Source organism: Camelus dromedarius, chromosome 9, assembly GCF_036321535.1.
Source record: "Camelus dromedarius isolate mCamDro1 chromosome 9, mCamDro1.pat, whole genome shotgun sequence".
Taxonomy (NCBI): domain Eukaryota; kingdom Metazoa; phylum Chordata; class Mammalia; order Artiodactyla; family Camelidae; genus Camelus; species Camelus dromedarius.
The window spans coordinates 21,447,807-21,468,674 of NC_087444.1; the positions used below are offsets into that span (position 1 = coordinate 21,447,807).

A 20,868-nucleotide genomic window follows, 5' to 3' on the forward strand; every position below is an offset into this window, starting at 1 on the left:
TGTGATCTTTTCTTTATATTTTTATTGTTGCTTGACTTTTAAATAATGATTATATATCATCTTATTAAAATAACGAGTCATTTAAAAACTAGAAGCCTTTTCTTACCATCACACATACACACGAAGTGGAGGGCAGGAGGTGGTGTAGGTTCTGAGTGAAAAAACAAAGTCTAGATTAATATAAAACCTTAATGATATTTTTTATTCATTAATTGCATTTTTATTTTATTTTTTTTAGGTCATGCATATTCGGAAACTGCTTCAGAAAATGGATCGTCCAAATGGTCTTTATCCAAATTATTTGAACCCAAGAACAGGTCGCTGGGGTCAGTGTAAGTATTTCTATTACAGCTGGTGCTTTGTTCAAAGATTATTTGTCTGAAAACTTTTACTTGATGTAGTGAAAAAATACATTAACATGTAGTGTTAGAAACCCCAGTGAGTGTATAACCTTGAGATCTACTAGTACTGTTACCTTTGGCAAGATTCCAATCTCTTGTAGCTTTAGTTTTTTGATTTGTAAAATGGAAACATTAATAACCCGTCTCACAAGAGTATTTTATTTTATGTATATGTAATTACTTTGCTAAAATATAATATGACATTTGCTTTTAACCCCTTATTTGTAAACTGTATCTGCACGTAAATAAGAGCCTTACTTGAGGTAAGCGTTTAGTAAAGGAATATGAAGGACAATTGAGTATGTTAAATGATTAGAAAATGGGGTGCTTGCTCTTGGACAAGTCACATCTGGTCATTCATTTTATAAGTACCGTGCGCTAACCAATTGTGTAACTGGAGCTCCTGGTCATTCATTTTAAAAGAAGGTATCAGTGTCTGTTATTTACCAGGCTCTTGGATGCGACTAGAGATGGAAAAGAAATATATGGGACTTGGTCTGAATCCAGGCAGCTCCCAGGCTAGCAGGCGGGATAGGCAGACACATAGAGGTAGTTGGAATGTAACATGATAGACGTTGTAGTAGAGGATCATACCAGTTGTTACGTGAGACTGTGGTAGACGTTATGTCCTGTCTCAGGAGACAGTATTTTGTTTGGGGAGAAGGTGATTTTATTAGAATTTTAGAATTGCTCTTTGAAGGAATTGATTTTTTTAAAACAGTAAATAAATATTTTCTGTTCATGAAAAAACAAAACATAAATGGACAATAAACAGACGTTCATATTTAACCCCAAAAGTGGTGTTAATGTAAATTAATGATTCATGGAGACAATGCAGTGTGACAATACACTCTTTCTGTGTAGACCAGTGCTACATTATTAGAATTTACAGAAACTACCATCTTTGGTACCACGTTTGTAGCATTGCCATAGACTGGTCACCAGAGCCCTTTATCCCTCTGTCTTCCCACTTCACCACATCCCTTATCAAATCAGTACAGCTTTTAAACAGAAGACACTGCTCTTTATCTATCAAACTGATAAAGGAAATGGACACATCCCTGAATCCAGTGCTTCTGAAAGTATGAAAATTTGTATAACCTTTGAACCAGCAATTCATTTCTAGGCATGTATTCCAAAGGAATTTTTGGAGCTCTATATATATACGTGTATGTATATATGTGTGTGTATATATACATACACACACACACACACACACATACATACATATACATATATATATATATATACACGTACATATATATACATAAAGGTTATTTACAGTAACTTTGGAGTTATTTATAATAGGGATAATTTGGAAACATTCTAAAGCAGTCCTATCTGGTAGAAGTTTATGATGATGAAAATGTTCCATATCTTTTCTATCTAATATAGTAATCACTAGCTGCATGTGGTTATTGAGTATGGGAAATGTTGCTAATATGGTTGTGGAACTGCATTTTAAATTTTATTTGCCTTTAATTAATTTAAATTTAAAAGCTGTTTGTGGGTAGAGCCTATCGCATCGTACAGTGCAGTTTTTAAACATCTTGTGAAAGAGAGTTGATTAAATTATAGTCCCTCCAGATGTGGTATACAATACAGCCATTAAAAGTTATGTTATAGAATACTTGACCTAGATAAATATGAAATATTTAGAAAGATACTTAGAAAAAGAGAGAAAACAAACACTACAAGAATAGAAACCAAAGTGTTACCTGTGATTTTTTTCTGAATGGTTTTTCTTCTTTTGTTTACCTCTATTAATGTAAGTTTGATAATGGAAATCTATTATTTTTGAAGTAAGATTAAAAACACTTCTAAACAAAAAGAAGATGCTATCTTCCACACCAAAATCTAAGAATACTGAAAAAAAAATCAGTTTTAGAATTGCCAGCCTCTGAAATGACCAACAATGTTGTATTGATGGAATCTTAATTATTAAAATTGTAACTCTTTCTCTTCAAAGGCATTGTGAAAATGGGATAGGCACATGAAAAAGAATGAAGTTGGGCCCTTACCTTATACCAGATACAAAAATTAACTTGAAATAACTCAAAGACCCTAAATTTAAGGACCAAAACTATTAAACTCTTCAAAGAAAAGAGGGGAAGATCTTTATGACCTTGGGTTTGGCAGTGATTTCTTCAAAGCACAGTCAACAATAGAAAAAATAGATAAATTGGATTTTAGTAAATCAGAAACTTTTGTGCATCAAAGGATACTATTGTGAGAATGAAAGACAGCCCACAGAATGAGAGTTTATCAAATAGCAAATAAATGAGTTAATATTTGTAAATCATATACCTGAAAAGGGCTTAATATCCAGAATATATAAAGAACTTCTATAACTCAACAACAAAAAGACAAACACTCAGTTAAAAAATGGATAAAGAACTTGAATAGACATCCTCCAAGGAAGATATGCAAATGGGAAATAAACATGAAAAAGATGCTGACCATCGTTAGTCATTAGGGAAATGGCAAGTCCAAAGCACGATGAGATGTCACTAGGATGACTGTAATCAAAAGGACAGATAATAAATGTTGGTGAGGATATGGAGAAATTGGAACCCTCTCACACTCCTGGTGGGAATGTAAAATGGTGCAGCCACTGTGAAAAACAGGTGGTTTCTCAGAAAGTTAAACATAGAATTCCATCTGATACGCCTAGGTATATATACCCAAAAGATTCTGAAAGCAAGGTCTCATTCACAATATCCAAAGGTAGAAACAACCAAAAGTGTACAACAGAAGGATAAACATAATGTGATATATACATATAATAGAATATTATTTAGCTATAAAAAGGAATGAAGTTCTTATACATGCTGTGGCATAGATGAACCTTGAAAATATTATGCCAAGATGAAAAAAGGCAATTGCAAAAGGAAAAATACTGTATGATCCAGTTATATCAGATACCTAGAATTATCAAATGTATAGAGACAGAAAATATATTAGAGGTTACCAGGAGCTTGGGTGAGAGGAGAGTGAGGAGTTATTACTTAATAGGTACAGAGTTTCTATTTGGGATAATGAAAAAGTTTTGGAAATAACGGTGATGTTTGTACAACACTGTGAATGTAATTAATGCCACTGAATAGTCCACTTAAAAATGGTAAAAATGGCAACTTCCATTATATATATATATATATATATACATATATATATACATATATATGTATATATATATACACATATATATATACATATATATATATACACACATATATATTTATAACACAAAACTGCAGTGAAAAAGTTTTTTCATTCATGCTTGTTTTTCCCACAGAATAAATTCAAGTTACTTCTTTAGAGTATATTCACTCTCAGCAGTTATTAATTTTGAGAATGTTATATAAAGAGCTATTCACTGGTTGTTTTGGCAAGAGGTTTTTAAAATTCTAGGGGAACTGCCCTAATATCCCCTTTAGCAGCTGCAATCCTTATTAAATTGTCCAATTTGTTCCTTTTAGTGTTTTTGTATATTTTATATCAGCTTCTGAAAAGTATATCAAGTTCCATTATTATATTTTGAACAGTATACATCTGTCATAACTATAAATAGTCTGCAAAACAAACAGTGAGTTGAGCTGAAATGTAACAATTCAGCTTTGGCTAACTGTATTATAATTAGAGTAATGATAATGTCTGTGACATGCACACAGCAATCACAGAGAATAATTATGGTAATTACCTTCAGGAAGAGTACTTGGCAACAGATATAAAAGATTATAGTAAGAAACCTAGATTTAAAGGCACATCATTAGTATCTTTTTTTTTTAACTTTATTTTTTCACTAGTTTTCTGAGTACAATATTTAGCCTATGACATTTAATGACTTAAGTGAATAAAATATAGGAAATTTGTCATTACTGATTTATTAAATTTTGTACTACTGATTTAAACCTTATGGAAAAAACAAGAATTGGTATAATATTTAGAGTTAGAAGGCTAATCCAGGCTTTCCTGCTTAATAATTGCTTAATAATTGAGGTAAGTTGTTTAACCTCATGCCTTTGTTTCTTCATCTGTTCTAATTGTACTTATTTTAATAAAATAATCATGTGGGTCTATTTATGAGATAATATATTTGAAAATGCTACATAAACTGAACGACAAGATACAAATACTAACTTTTATTTCAGAATTTTCTGTAAGAACACTTCAAGAAATAGATTCTTAGAAATCTGCCATTAACTTCATGACATGCTGAGACAGATAATATGAACCATTGGTGTTCAGTAGTACTTTATAATGTGTTACCAGTTTCTAAATTTCAAACCTGGGAGTGACATGTTCATCAAATTTGACACCTAGGCAGGCATGGTTTAATGGTTCAAGTAAGAAATGCAGACTACTGGGTGATAAATTCCATAGTTAACCATGGATCTCAGACTTCTGCTGTGTGTTTATTTATTAAGCATATAAACTTCCACTGAAACAGCAGTTTAGAAGAGCTAGAGAGAACCTGTCATGCAGGACTGGAACTAAATCCTATAACCTAAGTAACCTGTAACTAAATCTGTAACCCTGGCAATAATTCACGTATCTAAAATAATTCCCCCTAAACCATGATGCCAAGGACTTTTGCCTTTCCCTGCTTTTTTCTTGTTATTTCACCTACTTTAATTTTGTTACATCTTCTTTATGTTTTCTTTTCCTGTATTTGTTAATCCTCAGATCTACAACATATCCAGAAGTATATGTGTGAGACCAAAGTACAAAATTAAAAAATGCCCTACATGTAATTTTAATGACTTTTATGAATGCCATACTTCAAAGTTTGTGTCCTTTAATCACTTCATGCATTCTCTCTGAATGAACTCCCCTGGCTCAAATACATTTTTATATAACTTCCAAATGTATACCCCTAACTTAGCTCTCTGAATTTCCACAAATCTGATTGTCTGTTATATCTCTTTAGATACCCAGCTAGTCCCTCAAATGCAACATGCCCCAAATTCAAACTCTTTCCACTTTAAGCCATTTCCCCCTCTAGTACTGCCAGTTTTCATTGTTCACCCATTTGTCCCAGCAAGAAGTCTAGACATCATCCATGATTTCTCTTTCTTCATTATTTCAATAAACATTTGATAGATACCAAACCCAAAAGAGTATGGTAGAAACAAGAAAGATGAGATTATTTTAAGATGTTAATTATAAGCATAATAATTAGGTAGTTTCAGTTGAAGGGTAGAAGTTGAAGATAAACCAAGAAGGGGACTCCTGAAAAGGAAGTGGAAGTGGTTAGGATCCAGAGCTAGATGGAGTGTATAGAGTAGAGAAGGAACATTTCTTCCTTTTAACAGGCAAAGGGAACAGATAAATTGATAGATGGGGTGCTGAAAGCTGAAAGATACATTTTGGGGTCAGTGATCTGTATTTTTTTCTGTGAATTTGAAGGCTTGGTTGTCTGCTGACAATAAGTAAGAAGGTAGAACTGTAGAGGTCTTTTGAAGAAGGCATTTCTAAATCTGCTTTAGGAAATGAGAAAGAACACTAACCAAGGAGTCATAGAAGAGTTGACAAGCAATGCTCAGGTTCTCATTGATGGTAAAAATTGTGAATTTGGGGATAATAGTAGAGCAGTGAAATAGGTGAGCAGTGGAGCAAGGATCCTGAATGTGTGAACCACAGGATTGCCTGTTGCTTCCTTTCTTATCCAGCCTAGACTGCATAGAATCCAGACCAGTGTGACAGTGCTCAAGTACTTTTATTCTTCTGTGTTATCTGTCCTGCAAATCCCAATACTTGAATCAGCCCAGTGATGTACCTTCCCCATTCACGCACAGAGTCTCCTGAGCATTGCTGCTGAAAATCATCAGTAATACAGCTTTAAGTCACTATAAATCTATCATTTCCAGTTCCAACTGGATCACCGGTACCCCCAACAACTCTTTAACTTTGATCAGTCTCAGTTTCCTCTCATGCATGTGCTTCTAGGTACTCTGCTGAATGCTCAAGGGGACTCCTTTGTAGGTATGTGAGTGTCTCTTTCTGTGCAAGTCTCTTATTTCTGGTGCACTGGGCTATGAACTCTGGCTGACTTGGTCTTTTCTTGACTATGCCTCATTTCTTCCAGTGCCTCTGCCAAGAAACTTTTGAGGCTGTAATCTGGGGATAGTCATAGAAATCACTTTGTTCATTTTCCATTTCTCAGAGATCACTGTCCTTTGTTGCCTGATGCTCAGTGTCTTGAAAACCATCATTTCATGTATATTGTCCAATGTTTTTGGTTGTTTCAGGTTGCAGAGTAAACTCAGGTAAGAAGCACAAGTCTTTTTCTAAATCAATTTCTATTATCTTGTTTGGGTTTTTTTTCTATTTATTATGCATTCTTAAAATATCTTCCCCCATGCAGCCTTATATTTTTTGTTTCATTGGTTTTTTTTTTTTCTTTACTGGTTTTAAAATTTTATATATATATATATATATTTCTCTTTCCCAACAGTTGTCCTTGAATTTTAACTTAATTACCCCTTCCTAGATGACTTTGCTTTCTAAGTCAAAGTGAGAATAAAGATCCTATAGACTAAATCTCTTTACTTATGCTTTCATTTACTTACTCATTTGGTTTTATCTGTTTTTCCAGTCTCAGAGAAAGCAGCACACTAATTGTCCTGTCTAGTGTTTGTCCTTTGAGCTGTGTTCTGTATTCCATCTTCTTTTAACTCCTGAACTCGTTCTTTTTTGGAATTCCCGTTTTAGTTATACTATATGTATATTAAATTACCTGGTCCCTTTTTAGCCAGTAAATCTCTCAGTATTTCCTTTCATTCTTCTTTAGTGCCATAGCCTCCTTCTCGTGGATTCTTCCATATCTATTCTTCCTATTATGATAAAACCTTCCAAAGGAATAGTTTATGTTTGTTGATTTTTCTTGTATCTCCTATTAACTTCTCAATGCATTGCATTCTGGGCTCTGCTCTCTACTTTCCCACTGAAATTAATTTCCTATGTGGCCCAGTGACTGTCCTATAGAATAGTCCAAAAAGGATGATGTATTAGTCAGCTATTGCTATATAACAAGTCACTCTAAAACTTTACTGGCTTAAAGCAATTAATTATTTCTCCAAAATCTGCAGATTGACTTAAGAGGTTCTGCCGATCTGGCTTGGGCAATCTACTGATCTTATCTGAACTTGCTCATGTGTCTACAGTTAGCTGGCAAGTCACCTGGAGGCTGGCTGATCTAACTTGGCTGCGTTTGGGAAGATTCAGCTCTATTTCAAGTGGTCTCTCATCATCTATCAGGCTATACCATGCTTCTGTTTATGGCAGAAACAGGGTCCCATGAAAAGAAGTGAAGCATATAAGTCCTCTTAAGATTTAGACTTGAAACTGGCACAGTGTTACTTTTTACACATTCAGCTGTACAAAGCAAGATACAAGGCCAGGCCTCCTTAAAGGAATGAGAGTTTATTTCATACTCTTCATGTATTCCTAAGAATTCCTACTTCTTATCCTTTCCATATTTGCCTCACCAATCTCATCTCTTCTTACAGAATGAACTATGTCTTATATATTGATGAGATCCGAATCAGCGGTTGGCAAACTATAGCAGGTTAACCTGTGGCCTGGGTTTTTTCGTGTGACCTGTGAGCTAAAAATGGTTTTATACATTTTTAAAGGGTTGTTGAAGCAATCAGCAGCAGCAGCAATAACAACAGAAGAGGAGCATGCAACAATGCGTGTATGTTATCTATTTACAGAAAAAATTGATTCCTCGCCTAATATAAGTCAGTATTTCATTACGGATTTGTCTTGGGCTTTAAACTCATATCCCCATATGTACAGGATATTTGTTCCTGACTATTTAATTGGTACTTTAAATTCAATATGTACAAAATGTTATCTCATCTTTAGAACTTACTCCTTGTAACTTACTTCACTCACACTCCACATAGTCTGGCATAGGCCAGGAACTTGACCGTCCGATCAGACTCTCGTTCTGTTGTTTTTAACTTCTTAGTAACTCTAAAAATCTGTTCCTTCACTTCTTACCTTTTGTTAATTTAGACCTTCAGTTCTCTCCCTCAGTTCAGTTATCACCTCTTACAAATTTATCCTCCACGATGCTCTCGGCATGATCTAATCATCTTATCACACACTTAAAATTTATTTGATGTGTTGGGACTAAGAAAAGATTGTTAAAGTGTAGTGTTGCCATTTTGGTCTGGCTCTGCTGTAGGGTACAACCAGAAAAATGCAGAAGATTAGGGAGCAAATAGATAATGAGAAAGAAGCAGCAGTAAGTTCAAACTCTTTTAAGAGAGAGGAGAGGAATGGAATTGGATATTTGGGTATTTTTACAGCATACATTCTTACCACTGTAGTCAACTGAGTAGTTTGAAATATTTTATCCGGACATTGAGCTGTGAGAAAATTAAAAAGCCCTAGGCACAAAGATTTGTTTACAGGAGATGCTGAAACTCCAAAAAGGAAATCTTAGTATCAAGTTTTTTGTGCATTCTTCTGATAATCCACATTGATGAGATATTATAAGGTTTTTTTTTTAATCTTTCCAATGTATGTTGCATGTAAACATTGAATATACTACAATTAGGGACATCTCCATATTGGGGGAATTAGGAAAATTTTTTAAATGTTTGTATGGAAATTTTATTAAAACTTAAAAGAATGAGTACTTTGGGTATTTTATACGCTCATTTTCTTTTTTTGTTGAACTTACTAAGTAGTAGGTGTTATGCTAGGTATTGGCTCTTCATCCCCTGATTATTTGTTTCCCTAAACTGAAAAGAGTAAAAGAGTATGACAATGGATTCATTTTATTAAAAATGTGATCTTGTTCATTAAAAAAAGAAAAGATAACCTTAAACACAAGTTACTATAATTGTGAAATGCTATTCACACTTGAAAATGGAAATTTAGCCCTTCATTTAATAATGACTTATTGAGCACACATTACTATAAGATGCTATAAGATGCTGGTGCTATAAGATATAGGAGGAAGCTTAAGCCAATAATAAGAATATTGTCAAGTTGCTCACAGTTTAGCAGAGTCTCATTTCCTTTAAGGTAACTCAAACTTCTCAGCACATTAACAAAACTACTTTAAGGATCATTATTTATTTTATTTTCTTATTGATCTATCACTTGTCAAGTAGGTTGTATTAAAACCTCCTGCTGTATTTGCCAATTTTTCAGTGTAATTGTATTAGTTTTGGCTTTATACATTTATTTTCTCTCTTAGTACACTTTTTAAATATACTAATTTTAAACTTGTTTTTAAGAGTCTACTCCATTATATGCTTTTCTTTGGAATAGTGAATTCTCCTGTTTGTAAAGCTGAATTTGTTAACAGTTCTTTCGTGACTAATTTTCCTAATGTGCATAGGGATTTTCATTTGCAAGCTTATCTTGAGCCAGAACTTCACAGTGTGTGTATTTTTCTTTCCACTCTCACTTGCTCTTTCATTTCTGGCAGTTTTATTAATACCTTCACTGGCTCATCAGTTCAGAACTTTGCCTTTTTTATACTGGAATCTCAGCCTTCCTGAGACTGTTACACATCTGATTCCCAAAATATATAGCAGTTTATCCCAGTTTCAATTGTGCGGCTGTTTCTGCTTCCTCCTGCTGGTCTAGGTAATTCATTCTGTACCCAGAGTCCCCACCACCAGTGATTGCTTTGAACCGCATTACCTTAGAGGAAGTAAACTTGTAAATGTCTTTATTTACTTCACTTTCAAGAAATAGAAACTTCTACGTTTAACACTCTGAGTTTCTTTGTATTTCTCACCCACTACAGTTTTTTTTTTCAAGTATGGCTGTGCTTTTTAATAAATATTTTGTCATTTATTGTTGGTATATGTTTCAGGAAGGAGGTGGGATTTTGCATGAAGTTAAAAGATTGTCTTGACAAGAGTCATTATATAACTGTTACAGTTTTTACAAGGCTTTTCTATAAAATAGATAAACAAGTTTATACTGTACAGCACAGGGAAATATATTCAATGTCTTGTAGTAGCTCATGGTGAAAAAGAGTATGAAAATGAATATATGTATGTTCATGTATGACTGAAGAATTGTGCTATACACGAGAAATTGACACATTGTAAACTGACTATAACTCAATAAAAAAAATTTTTTTGAAGTTTTTCTATATAACAGGTAGAATCATCTTGAATAACATGGTGGTTACAAGCTTACTAGTTCTACACCATCAGCAAATACTGGAGTAAACAGATTCCCTAAGCTCCCACATGTTTTAGTTTTTGTTTGTGATAGAATAAACAGTGGGAGCAGATCCAGGAGATGGGGGGGATAAGTCAGACACATATAACATTAACTAATTGCAGATTTATCCATTATCAAGAAGTCAACTTGAGAAAGTTTTATTAGGATTTCTGCCTTATGGTAGAAGATTAAATTATATAACTTTATCACTATGGCTAGCCATCCACAGTGAAATGAAGGTACAGAAATATAGATGGGAATAAACACATAATAGTAAAAAAAAAAAAATCGGAGGCAAGTGGGAGATCATAATGGACAAGATATTTCAACAAATTTGCGGCTGAGAGTGGGTGACTAGAATTAAGAGAGGTACCACCTAGAATGTACTATAAAGGACTAGAGAAAAGGCAATGAATGGATGCAATCCCAGAGATATTTTGGGTTCATAAACAATACGAAGAAGTAATTGAATACATAACTGAAAAATAGAGCTAAAAGCAGATATTTATTCAAGGTCGTTATAGGGAACATGGGCTCCACCTGAAATTCTTAGTCACCGCATCACTCCTGGCGTTTACCAGTAGGCATAACTATGAAGCTCTTTTTAAAAAAACTGAATGATTTCATTGAGGAAAGGTAAGACTTTTCATATGAATGTTGGTACCCCAGAATAAAGCCTCTTTTCATTCTAAAATTTGAGCTGATCTGCAGTTTCACAATACACACCCTATTCCTGACTGTAAAGCAAAGCCTGCCAGTTAGCCCACCTTTCCTTAACGTGGCCTACACAGAAAGCATCTAGTCAGAATTCCCACTCAGGAGGGAGACCTAGTGACAAGCAGGTCTACTCAGTGGAGGAACACCTGCTGGTAAGTGGAGGAAACCCACACTAGCTACCCAGCACTTCAGACTTAAACATGGATAAATAAATAATAGTTTATTGATATGATGGGATATCATATAGCAATGCATGTAAATGATATATAGCTGTGTACAGCAATATGCTTGAATCTTACAAAGTGTTGCAATACAGAAGCCAGACACAGGAGAATGAATGGTGCCATCTGTTGAATATGCCAGTAGGAAAAACAAAGCAATAATGATTGAGAGAAGGAATTAGGTGATACCTGTATAAAAAAATCAAAGTGATTACCTAAAAAATAAAGGTACTGGTTACCTTTTGGGGATTGGTAGTTGTGATTGAGAAGGGGTACATGAAAGACTTTTGGGGTACTGGCATTATTCTAAGCAGAGATTATACAAATGTTTATATGTTATACAGAGATTATATGTTCTCCATAATCATAAATAAGCATAACATATATGTTTTAATGCTTTTCTCTATACATGTTGATTTCAGAGTAAAGCACATTTAAAGTCAAAAAGGAGATCCTAGAAGAGACTGAGGCAAGTCAATAAATATTTTTCATCCTGTTTTATTCAAAGAACTTTGAGATAATATATTCATAAAATAGGAATAGGATACTATAAAAAAAAAAAAGAAGCAATTAGGTAATAGGTGAGAGCTCAGAGATGTAAAGTATTTAAAACTTCAGTGAAAGGACCAACGGATAAAATTGATTTTTAAAAAATTTCCAGAATACAGAGGAAGAAGACTAAGAGATTAAATATGAGAATCAATTTTAAAAGAAAATCAGTCCAAGAGGTCCAATTTCCAACTAATAAGTTTTAGAAGAGAGAATTGAGCAAGTGAAGTAGACAAAATAATCAAAGAAATAATAGAAGAGAAATTTTGCAGAGCTGAAAGATACTAATCTTTAGTTTGAAAAGTGCCCAACACAATGAATGTAGAAAATAAATTTAACCAATGTCAAAATTAAGATTTTAAAGCTTGGAAAGGTGAGTTGAGTGTGAGTAGGGAAATTGAGAACACATTGAGGCTATAAAATAACACCAGATTTCTCACCAGTGTACAGGACATTGGAGAAGTGCCTTCCAGAAGCTCTGAAAGAAAATAATTTCCAATCTTGAATTTGATATCTATACAAAATAAAATAAAGAGTAGAGCTTATAGTAAAGACATTCTCAGACAGTACGGTCACATCCTATATAGTCTTTCTTGGGAAATTATGTGATTCAGTATGACAGGTGTAAACTGAGACATAGGATTGAGGAAATAATGGGTCTAACTCAGAAAGCAAGGAAAGAGAAGTCTCAAGGTGATACTGTACAGTATGTTTAGATAATAACCTGAGTGGGAGGAATCCCTCTAGGGAAATACGAGGGATGGGGGTGACTCAGTAGTAAGTACAAGTAACATGACTGAAAGGCTGGGAAACAAAAATGATTAAAAAAAAAAGATGGGACCTAACACTAGGTTCTAAGTCTAGGAATACAATCTCTTATGCCTCAGTTTCCTCATTAAAAAAAAAAAAACACCCTTCCGTCACCAGCCACTTCCAGAGAATTGACATGGACAATAATGACTTGTGCATCTAAAGACTCGGTATGAAGTGTAATGATAAGGCATTCACTTTGAATGTCCTTGTCTGAAGATCTTTACTCCTGTAAGCTAAAGGCTTCACTCATGCTCAGCCCTTGGGGTATTCTCTGAAATCTCGTCTTTGCGTAGCATCCTAGGCAAAGGGAAGAAAGTTTAAACATTCTTGGTTGCAGATTGGTATTTTTAGCACTCTTTGAAAAGATTAGATTGCTTTCCATGTAATTCGCTTTTCGTAATATTAGCACTTGTATTTTAAGAGCATGTAGCAGGGAGCTATTGTTAGAGAAGACAAGATTAGAATAAAATGGCTGAGTTATAAGGTATATTGCTCATTCTCTTCTTTTGCTGAAAATATCTTCTAAATGTCTACTTTCCAGTTAGCAACTCCAAAGTATTCCTGGTCCAATGGACTGTAGACATATAAGAATGACCAATAACCAACTTTAAATATTTGACCTTCAGTCCCAGTCTTCAAGAATGATGGGAAACTGGCTCATCTTTGATTTTCCACAAAGTCCTACCAGTGTTTCAGATGCAAAATTCAAGCCCCCAGTGAAAAGAAGCATTTGAATATCTGTCTTCCTTATTTCCCCTACTTCTTCCTGCTATTTCTTGTCTCTTTTTACTACTTTTAAATGTCACATAGCACAAAGAAAGGGGAGTGACACTTGAGAAAAGTTTGGGTCAAGAAGAAGGTAAAATAAAAGTTTGTGATTGTCCAGAGTTTCAATTATCCATGCTCTCCCAATAGACTGTATATTATATATGTAAATAAATATGTGTTTGTATATATATATATGTGCCGCATACACACACACACACACACACACACACACACACAGTTATAGATAGACAAAAGGAAAGAATGAAAATTAGCTGCAGGTCATTAGATACTTTAAAAAGCATTCAGATACTAGTGTAAACTCAGGAGGTTAATACAGTAGACAAAAATGCCCTTTTAAGCAAACAAAACATAAAAGAGAATATCCTCTCTTCACCAAAGCCAAATATTGTACTGTGCTTAAAACAAAGGGTGGGAGACAATAGAAAGGCAACTAGATTATCTGGGGGGAATAAAAGAAAAGCTATACAGAAAGTCATGGTTAAAAATATGAGGACAACAAAAATATGGTATGATTTCAAGTAATTGATGAAGTCTAAGAAAAGACTAGGCAGCTGGTAAGTTTCTAATGGTATCATTCACTGAGTGAGTCAAGACATTTGACGTAACCACGATATTGAGGTAGCAGTATTGATATGGATATTTTGTCATGGTTGTTTTGATACAGTAATTTTAAAATAGCTGCTCTCAGCAACATGGATGGACAAGGAGATCGTCATTCTAAGTGAAGTGAGCCAGAAAGAGAAAGAAAAATGCTATGATTACCACTTATATGTGGAATCTAAAAAAAAGAATAAAGGTTCAAATGAACTACTTATTATTTATAACTTAGATGATTGATTTCTTGAATATGTGCAAGCACATCTGACTATCTTTTATGATTGGATTACTGCATTCTGTTGATTCTTATTTTGTGGTTGTCTTTATTCCTTTGATAACTATGTAAGTTTAAAAAGCTTAAACTCTAAACTGTTCTTAGAAACAATGATCAGTACTTATATGTAAACTAAAAAAATGCATTATATTGAGTATATGTATTTACATGCAATATATAGTATGTGTGCAGTCAAATTGTAACAATTCAATTCTACCTAATAAAACTGAAAAATGAAGAAAAATAGCTGCTTTCTAAGTATAAGATCACTGTCTTCTTGTTCATTACCAAATAGTGTGTTCAGAAGGCATCCCTAATCCTTTCTCTGTCCCAAATACCCATTAAGTAATGGAGACTTTTCCTGGTGTATTCAATACGATTTTAATATTTTACAAGTATGTGTTATCTTTTATGATTTTTTTGTAAGTATAAAATGTTTAAATCTGTTAGAATTAATTTAGCATCTAAGTATAACTTACCCTCTAAACCCATCATCATGTATTACTAGCTATAAAATTCTTAAATGTTAAATCTGATGAGTGCTAAAGCTATTAGAAATTTAATTGTGATTTTCTCATGCAGTCTGAAGCTTGGAATACGGAATCATATTGTAACTCTGTCTTTTATTCCTCTAAGCCTCTTCTCTGATAATCATCAATGTTAGAGACTCAGGAAGCCTACATAAAGCAGAGGTGTTCTTTTTCTAGATATTTAGATGGAAAACAAAGAAGATCGTTAAGCTAACATCATAATTAAAAGTAACTTGCCATTTTATTTGAACTTGGTAAAACAAATGTATGGTGTTAGAAGTCAGAAAAATCGTTGTCTTTGGAGGTTTGGGTATTGGTTGTAAGGGTCACATGAGGAACACTTGGGATGCTGGAAGCGCTCTATCTATCTAGTGGTTTTGTGGGTATATACACACAATCCACAAAATATGTAAAGATTCGTTGAAATGTATACTTATGATTAAAGAAAAAAGTGGGAAAAAGCATTCAAAATGCAGGCTATTTAAGGTACACGTGACTTTATTAGAGTATTATACATATTGTTTAAAATGAATGATGGCACTTTTCTCCCAATTATTACTTTCTACAACAAAAGGTAACGTAATTTCATGTTACATGTATTCCAGTAGTTTTACATAAAGTAAAAATTGAAGGACTCTTGTTTTTTCAAACCTTTTCTATGTCTGCAACAATATTCTTTAAACATACAAATTTTTAGTAATATCAAAACTAATTCTGAAACTTGCTCCCCCCTCCACTCCCAGCCGCATGGAATAGATAGCCTTCAGTTTATCAGATTATAGACTCACCTGGTTCTCTTTAATGATTGCATAGTATGTTTATAGTGTAGTTTTTGTAGCCAATTACCTAGACATTTGAGGTTATTTTGTTACTAATGTAATAGTGTTGGGGTGAACTTTTCTTTTACATCTATATTTGTGTATTTGTGCAAGTATTGTCATAGGATAATTCCAGAACTAGAAAACCTAGATTAAATTATGATAACTACTACAAAATTGCCCTCCAGTTGCAGCAACTATGAACTATAACTTAATCAAGATTGGCTTTTATTAGCAGATTAAATGGTACAAACTATGTGTAACAAAGAAGCTACAAGGATATATTGTATAATACAGGTAACCTTTAAAAATTGTGAATCACTATGTTTTATACCTGAAACTTATATAATATCGTATATCGACTCTACCTCAAGTTAAAAAAAAGATTGGCTGTTAACAGTCTTTTACAGTATTTGCCAATTTAAAGAGATAAAAATGGAATCTCGTTTTAATTTCCTTTTCTCTGATCACTGGTGGAGTTGAGCTTTCTTATGTTGTTTGTTTATTACTTGTGCATGCCTTGTATGTCTTCCTTATTTAGCCATCAGAATTCTTTGTCGGGGGCATTACCCCTCATTTCCGTTACGTATGTTGCAGGTATCTTCTTTCATTCTATTCTTGTCTTACAGATTCACTTACGGTATCTTGTACTATTATATGACACTAAATCTTTTCCTTTATGGCACCTTCATTTTGTGTCGTGCTTAAGAAGATCATCTGCTTAGGAAGAGCAGATTTTTTTTTTTTGTATTTTCTTCTGGTATACTTATGGTTTTGTGTTTACTTTTAAGTCATTAATCCACTACAGATTTATTTTTATTAGCTAAAGATATAAATATTAATACGTATTTTTCTCCAAACAGCCAGTTGTTCCCATAACCTACCAGTTAGACCATATTTTTTCATTAATTTGGAAAACCAACGATAGTTCTATATGAGTGATTGAAGGGTTGTAAGAAATGTGGTATTTTTCTTCTCAGGGAGGGTGTGAATTTTGAAACAAAATTCAAGGATGGAGGGCAGGGTTTATAAAAAGTAAGAGAGAAAAAGAGTATAGTTGCCTTGGGTTATAGTGCTAAATTGGATGGGGTTAAAAATATAGATGAGATAGATAATACGTAGGACAAACAGATATGTAGTAATAGCTTGTGAAGTAGTGATCAGGAATCTTATTTCAACAGCTTATTATGTTATGCAAGGGATTGCAAAGGAATTCTTGGGCTCCTTGGGTAGATTTATTTTAATTTATTGCATGTGCCACAGAAATCACCATTAACCTTCCTACTGGAAAATGAGCTCTTGGTTAACATCAGATTGAAGCATATCTGATTTTTACTCTCACAGCTTACATAGTTAAAGCCTTTAATACTTTAAAATGTTTGCTTTTAATTCTGGAAAAGTTTGGATGTATGACAATGTACAAACTGTAACTGATGAAAAGACTACTAATGAAGTACTACATGCAGCAGAAAAAGATTTTCTAGAAAACTGGATACATACGTGGAGGAGAGTGGTTATGGTGTACTCCTAATGGACTAAAGTTGAAATGTGTTGGAAATAGGGCTGTCAATACAATGTTTAAATTATTGACCTATAGTGCAGTCACTGTAATTGAAGAACATTGTTTTTTGTCTTCTGTCTTATCTTTCCTCCGCTTCCATCCTTCTCTTTTCTCTTTTGTTGTAGATCATACATCAGTTGGCGGGCTGGGAGACAGTTTTTATGAATACTTACTGAAAGCATGGTTGATGTCAGATAAAACAGACCATGAGGCCAGGAAAATGTATGATGATGCTATTGAGGTAATTATTACAGAACATTTACCTACTTAATATATTGAATATATAATGTATTTGATAGAGATTGATGAACACTTTACTGTATATATTCACTTAGAGTTTGTTAGTATTTTAATAACATGATCATATAAAGTTTTCCTTTATTATGGCACTTCACTTTAAAGAAATTGATAAGGAATTTAGTGTAGCATATTTATGTATGAAAATTTAATTACTTGTGGTTGTTGCCTTCAGAGACTGGAAAAACTCCTGACTTCACATACATTTCCATAGACATCTCCTTTTTCAAATGACCCATTAAATCTACACGTTGAGAACTTTATGGGTAAATAGAAAGGTCAAAACACTTTTATGGTACTTGGCATATGCCAGGCACTGTTCTGACCCCTTTACATACATATGTGAAATCACTTAATCTTCTCTACCATTTTACACATGAGGACCTTAAGGAACAGAGAAGTTAAGGAGCTTGCTGCAAGTCACATAGCTTAGTTAGTGTTGGAGCCTGGAACTGAAGAGTCTAGCTTCAAAGTCTTCACCACTTATTAACCACCATTCTTTATTGCTGTATATTTATATAACCTTGTACCACAGTGTTGTGACAGTTTAAAATTGGAACAAGTTTCTTTCTTGGAAACATTTATATGTGATATTTCCAAGTGAAAACTGTGAAATAGAAAAGTATGTTAATCACTTCACAAATTATTTGTTTTCTGGTCTGGTAGAAACCCATGTCCCTGTAATAATTTAATCACTTTTAAAAGTTGTGTGTTTTGTATATAACACCACCATTCTGACTCTAGTCAGTGATTAGTAGTTGGAGTTATAGTTGTTGTTTTGTCTCTAAGTTAAACCAAGGATCTTATTGGCCTATTTACATCCTTTTTAGGGAACTAATCCCTATAGTTGTTTATAAAAACATACAGGCGTTGAAGTGATATATGACATATAGTGTTTTCCCATCGTAGGCTTTCAGTAGGGATTGAAGGATTTTGTTGACTAAGAAATTGAACTAAATTGATGTGTAATCAAGAATCTCTGTTTTAGCATGTGACTTCTAAAATACTTTATGAAGATCTACATTTTGAAAATTTGGAGTTTTATTTTGTTATTAAACTTTAAACCTAGAAATTATTTAAAAAGTACTGTTTATTTAAAATGACTTATTAATTGAACATTTGTTAAATGCATACTACATTTATAGGCTTTGTGGACTATAAGATGATGAATAAGGCTTAGTCCTTATAGTTCTATAAAACAAACGTTGTTGTAAAGCGTATAGGCTAAGTTTTTCCAAAGCTGGTTGTTATTGAGCTTGCTAGACAACAACCTGCAATAAAAATGTCAGTTGAGTCTTACTCCTTTTTATTGTCAGAAAAGTATAGTCTTAGCCATTTATAATAATTTCTACCAAAGAGAACTGAATTAATGCAATTCCTTATACTTTTACAAAGAAGTAACTCTAAAGGTAGAGAATTAATCTTTAGGCCCCTCAGCAAAGTTTGAGAACATGGTCCAGAGGAACAAGTTTTTCATTTTTAAAATTAAATATGATTATTGGACTCTACATTGTGTTATATTCAAGTTTCTCTTGCCATTCCCACTCCCTTAAGTAAAGTTGACATTGCAGAAGTAAAATTGCCATTTTAGGAGGATGGATAAAATTGACATTATTATGTGTCCCCTCTTAACCATGGCACAGCATCCAAAACAAATGCCTAAGTTTGTGAAGTAAGGGACTAAGGAGTTAAATTTGAACTGTCAAATATTTTTATAAGTTTTAGAACATACAAGGTTTCTCACCTAATGTGCCTTTTTAAAATACTTTGACAAGATGTATAGTTACATGAAAAAGGAACCATTTTAACTATTAAAATCCTATTTTCTGATTAACTTATATATTATTCTTTCTATTCATTTTTTGTTGTATGAAATAGAAATAAGTTGGCAGAGCCTTTGAGTTACAACTTGTTATTCCAATTGACTGATTATTATGAATTTCATTTAGATCAAGAAGAAAAAACCTGTAATATGGGTACTATTATATTGAAAGGTAATCTTTAGGCCAGTCTCCTCTCTCCCACCTTGTCTTGTTATAGTGATGATTGGGGTATTTGTTCAAGATTATGTGTAACTTGATTGTTTACTCCCAAACTTAATTATGGTAAATTGTCTTCCAGTTTGGGAAGGTTACTGCTTTGTAGAATGTCATATTACCAAGGTTTTGTGTTAGCCAAAAGCATGTAGTAAATTTGAATACTAGCAACTTTGCCTCTTAAACTTTGAGTGTCTACTCTTTCTCGTAGGCTATAGAAAAGCATCTTATTAAGAAGTCCCGTGGAGGTCTTACCTTTATTGGAGAATGGAAGAATGGGCACTTAGAAAAGAAGATGGGGCATTTGGCCTGCTTTGCTGGGGGAATGTTTGTCCTGGGAGCAGATGGTTCCAGAATGGATAAAGCTGGACATTATTTAGAGCTCGGAGCGGAAATTGCACGTACATGTCATGAGTCATATGACAGAACTGGTAAGAATATTAATAATGTTAATTACTTAGTCTAAAATAATTTCTAAAAAGTTAAAAATATATCCAGGAATTAGAAGGAAAATATATAGGCATTTTTCACTTCAAAATAATTTAATATAGTAAATCATCTTCTCAAGAACTTGAGTTTTAATTCTGAAAATGTGTTCCTGCATCTTTTTTAAAATTATTATTCTGAGTTCTGGTTTTGTTAATAAAGATTTTGAAGAAGTTGTTTTAAAGACAATAGGTAGGACTTTTATGAATATATGTGATAACATAATTTATTTTAATATGGAAGAATCCATTTTAGCCATTTATTTCAGCTTCTTAAAATCAGTTACAGAATTGATTTAGGTTACATGCCTTGCCTCTCCTCTTGTGAAAGTAAGAATAACCAAAAGATATCAGTTAAATTGAATGTATAATTGGTAACTAGATAACTTGTAGTTTGTCAGTAAATTCACCAATAATTTTTAAGTTGTTCCTACCTTTAAAAAGACCCTTTGATGATGCCTATCTTGGAGGACTTGTATGAATTTTATTTTCCCATGATTTTACAAACTAATCTGTGCCTTTGAATTATCTTTTATGGGCGTACAATTGACTTTTATTACATCTGATGTTTTAC

At 33.3% G+C, this 20,868-nt stretch overlaps 1 protein-coding gene across 3 annotated transcripts in view; it reads left to right on the forward strand.

Annotated features, from left to right (window-relative positions):
* Positions 1 to 20,868, forward strand: part of MAN1A2 (mannosidase alpha class 1A member 2) — a 149,158-nt gene that overhangs the window by 80,490 nt on the left and 47,800 nt on the right. For all 3 annotated transcript variants that reach the window (XM_031457900.2, XM_010980687.3, XM_031457899.2), the window contains exons 8-10: positions 239 to 332; positions 17,602 to 17,717; positions 20,021 to 20,240. In XM_031457900.2, coding sequence (XP_031313760.1) covers positions 239 to 332; positions 17,602 to 17,717; positions 20,021 to 20,240 — 430 coding nt within the window. The remainder of the gene's footprint in view (positions 1 to 238; positions 333 to 17,601; positions 17,718 to 20,020; positions 20,241 to 20,868) is intronic.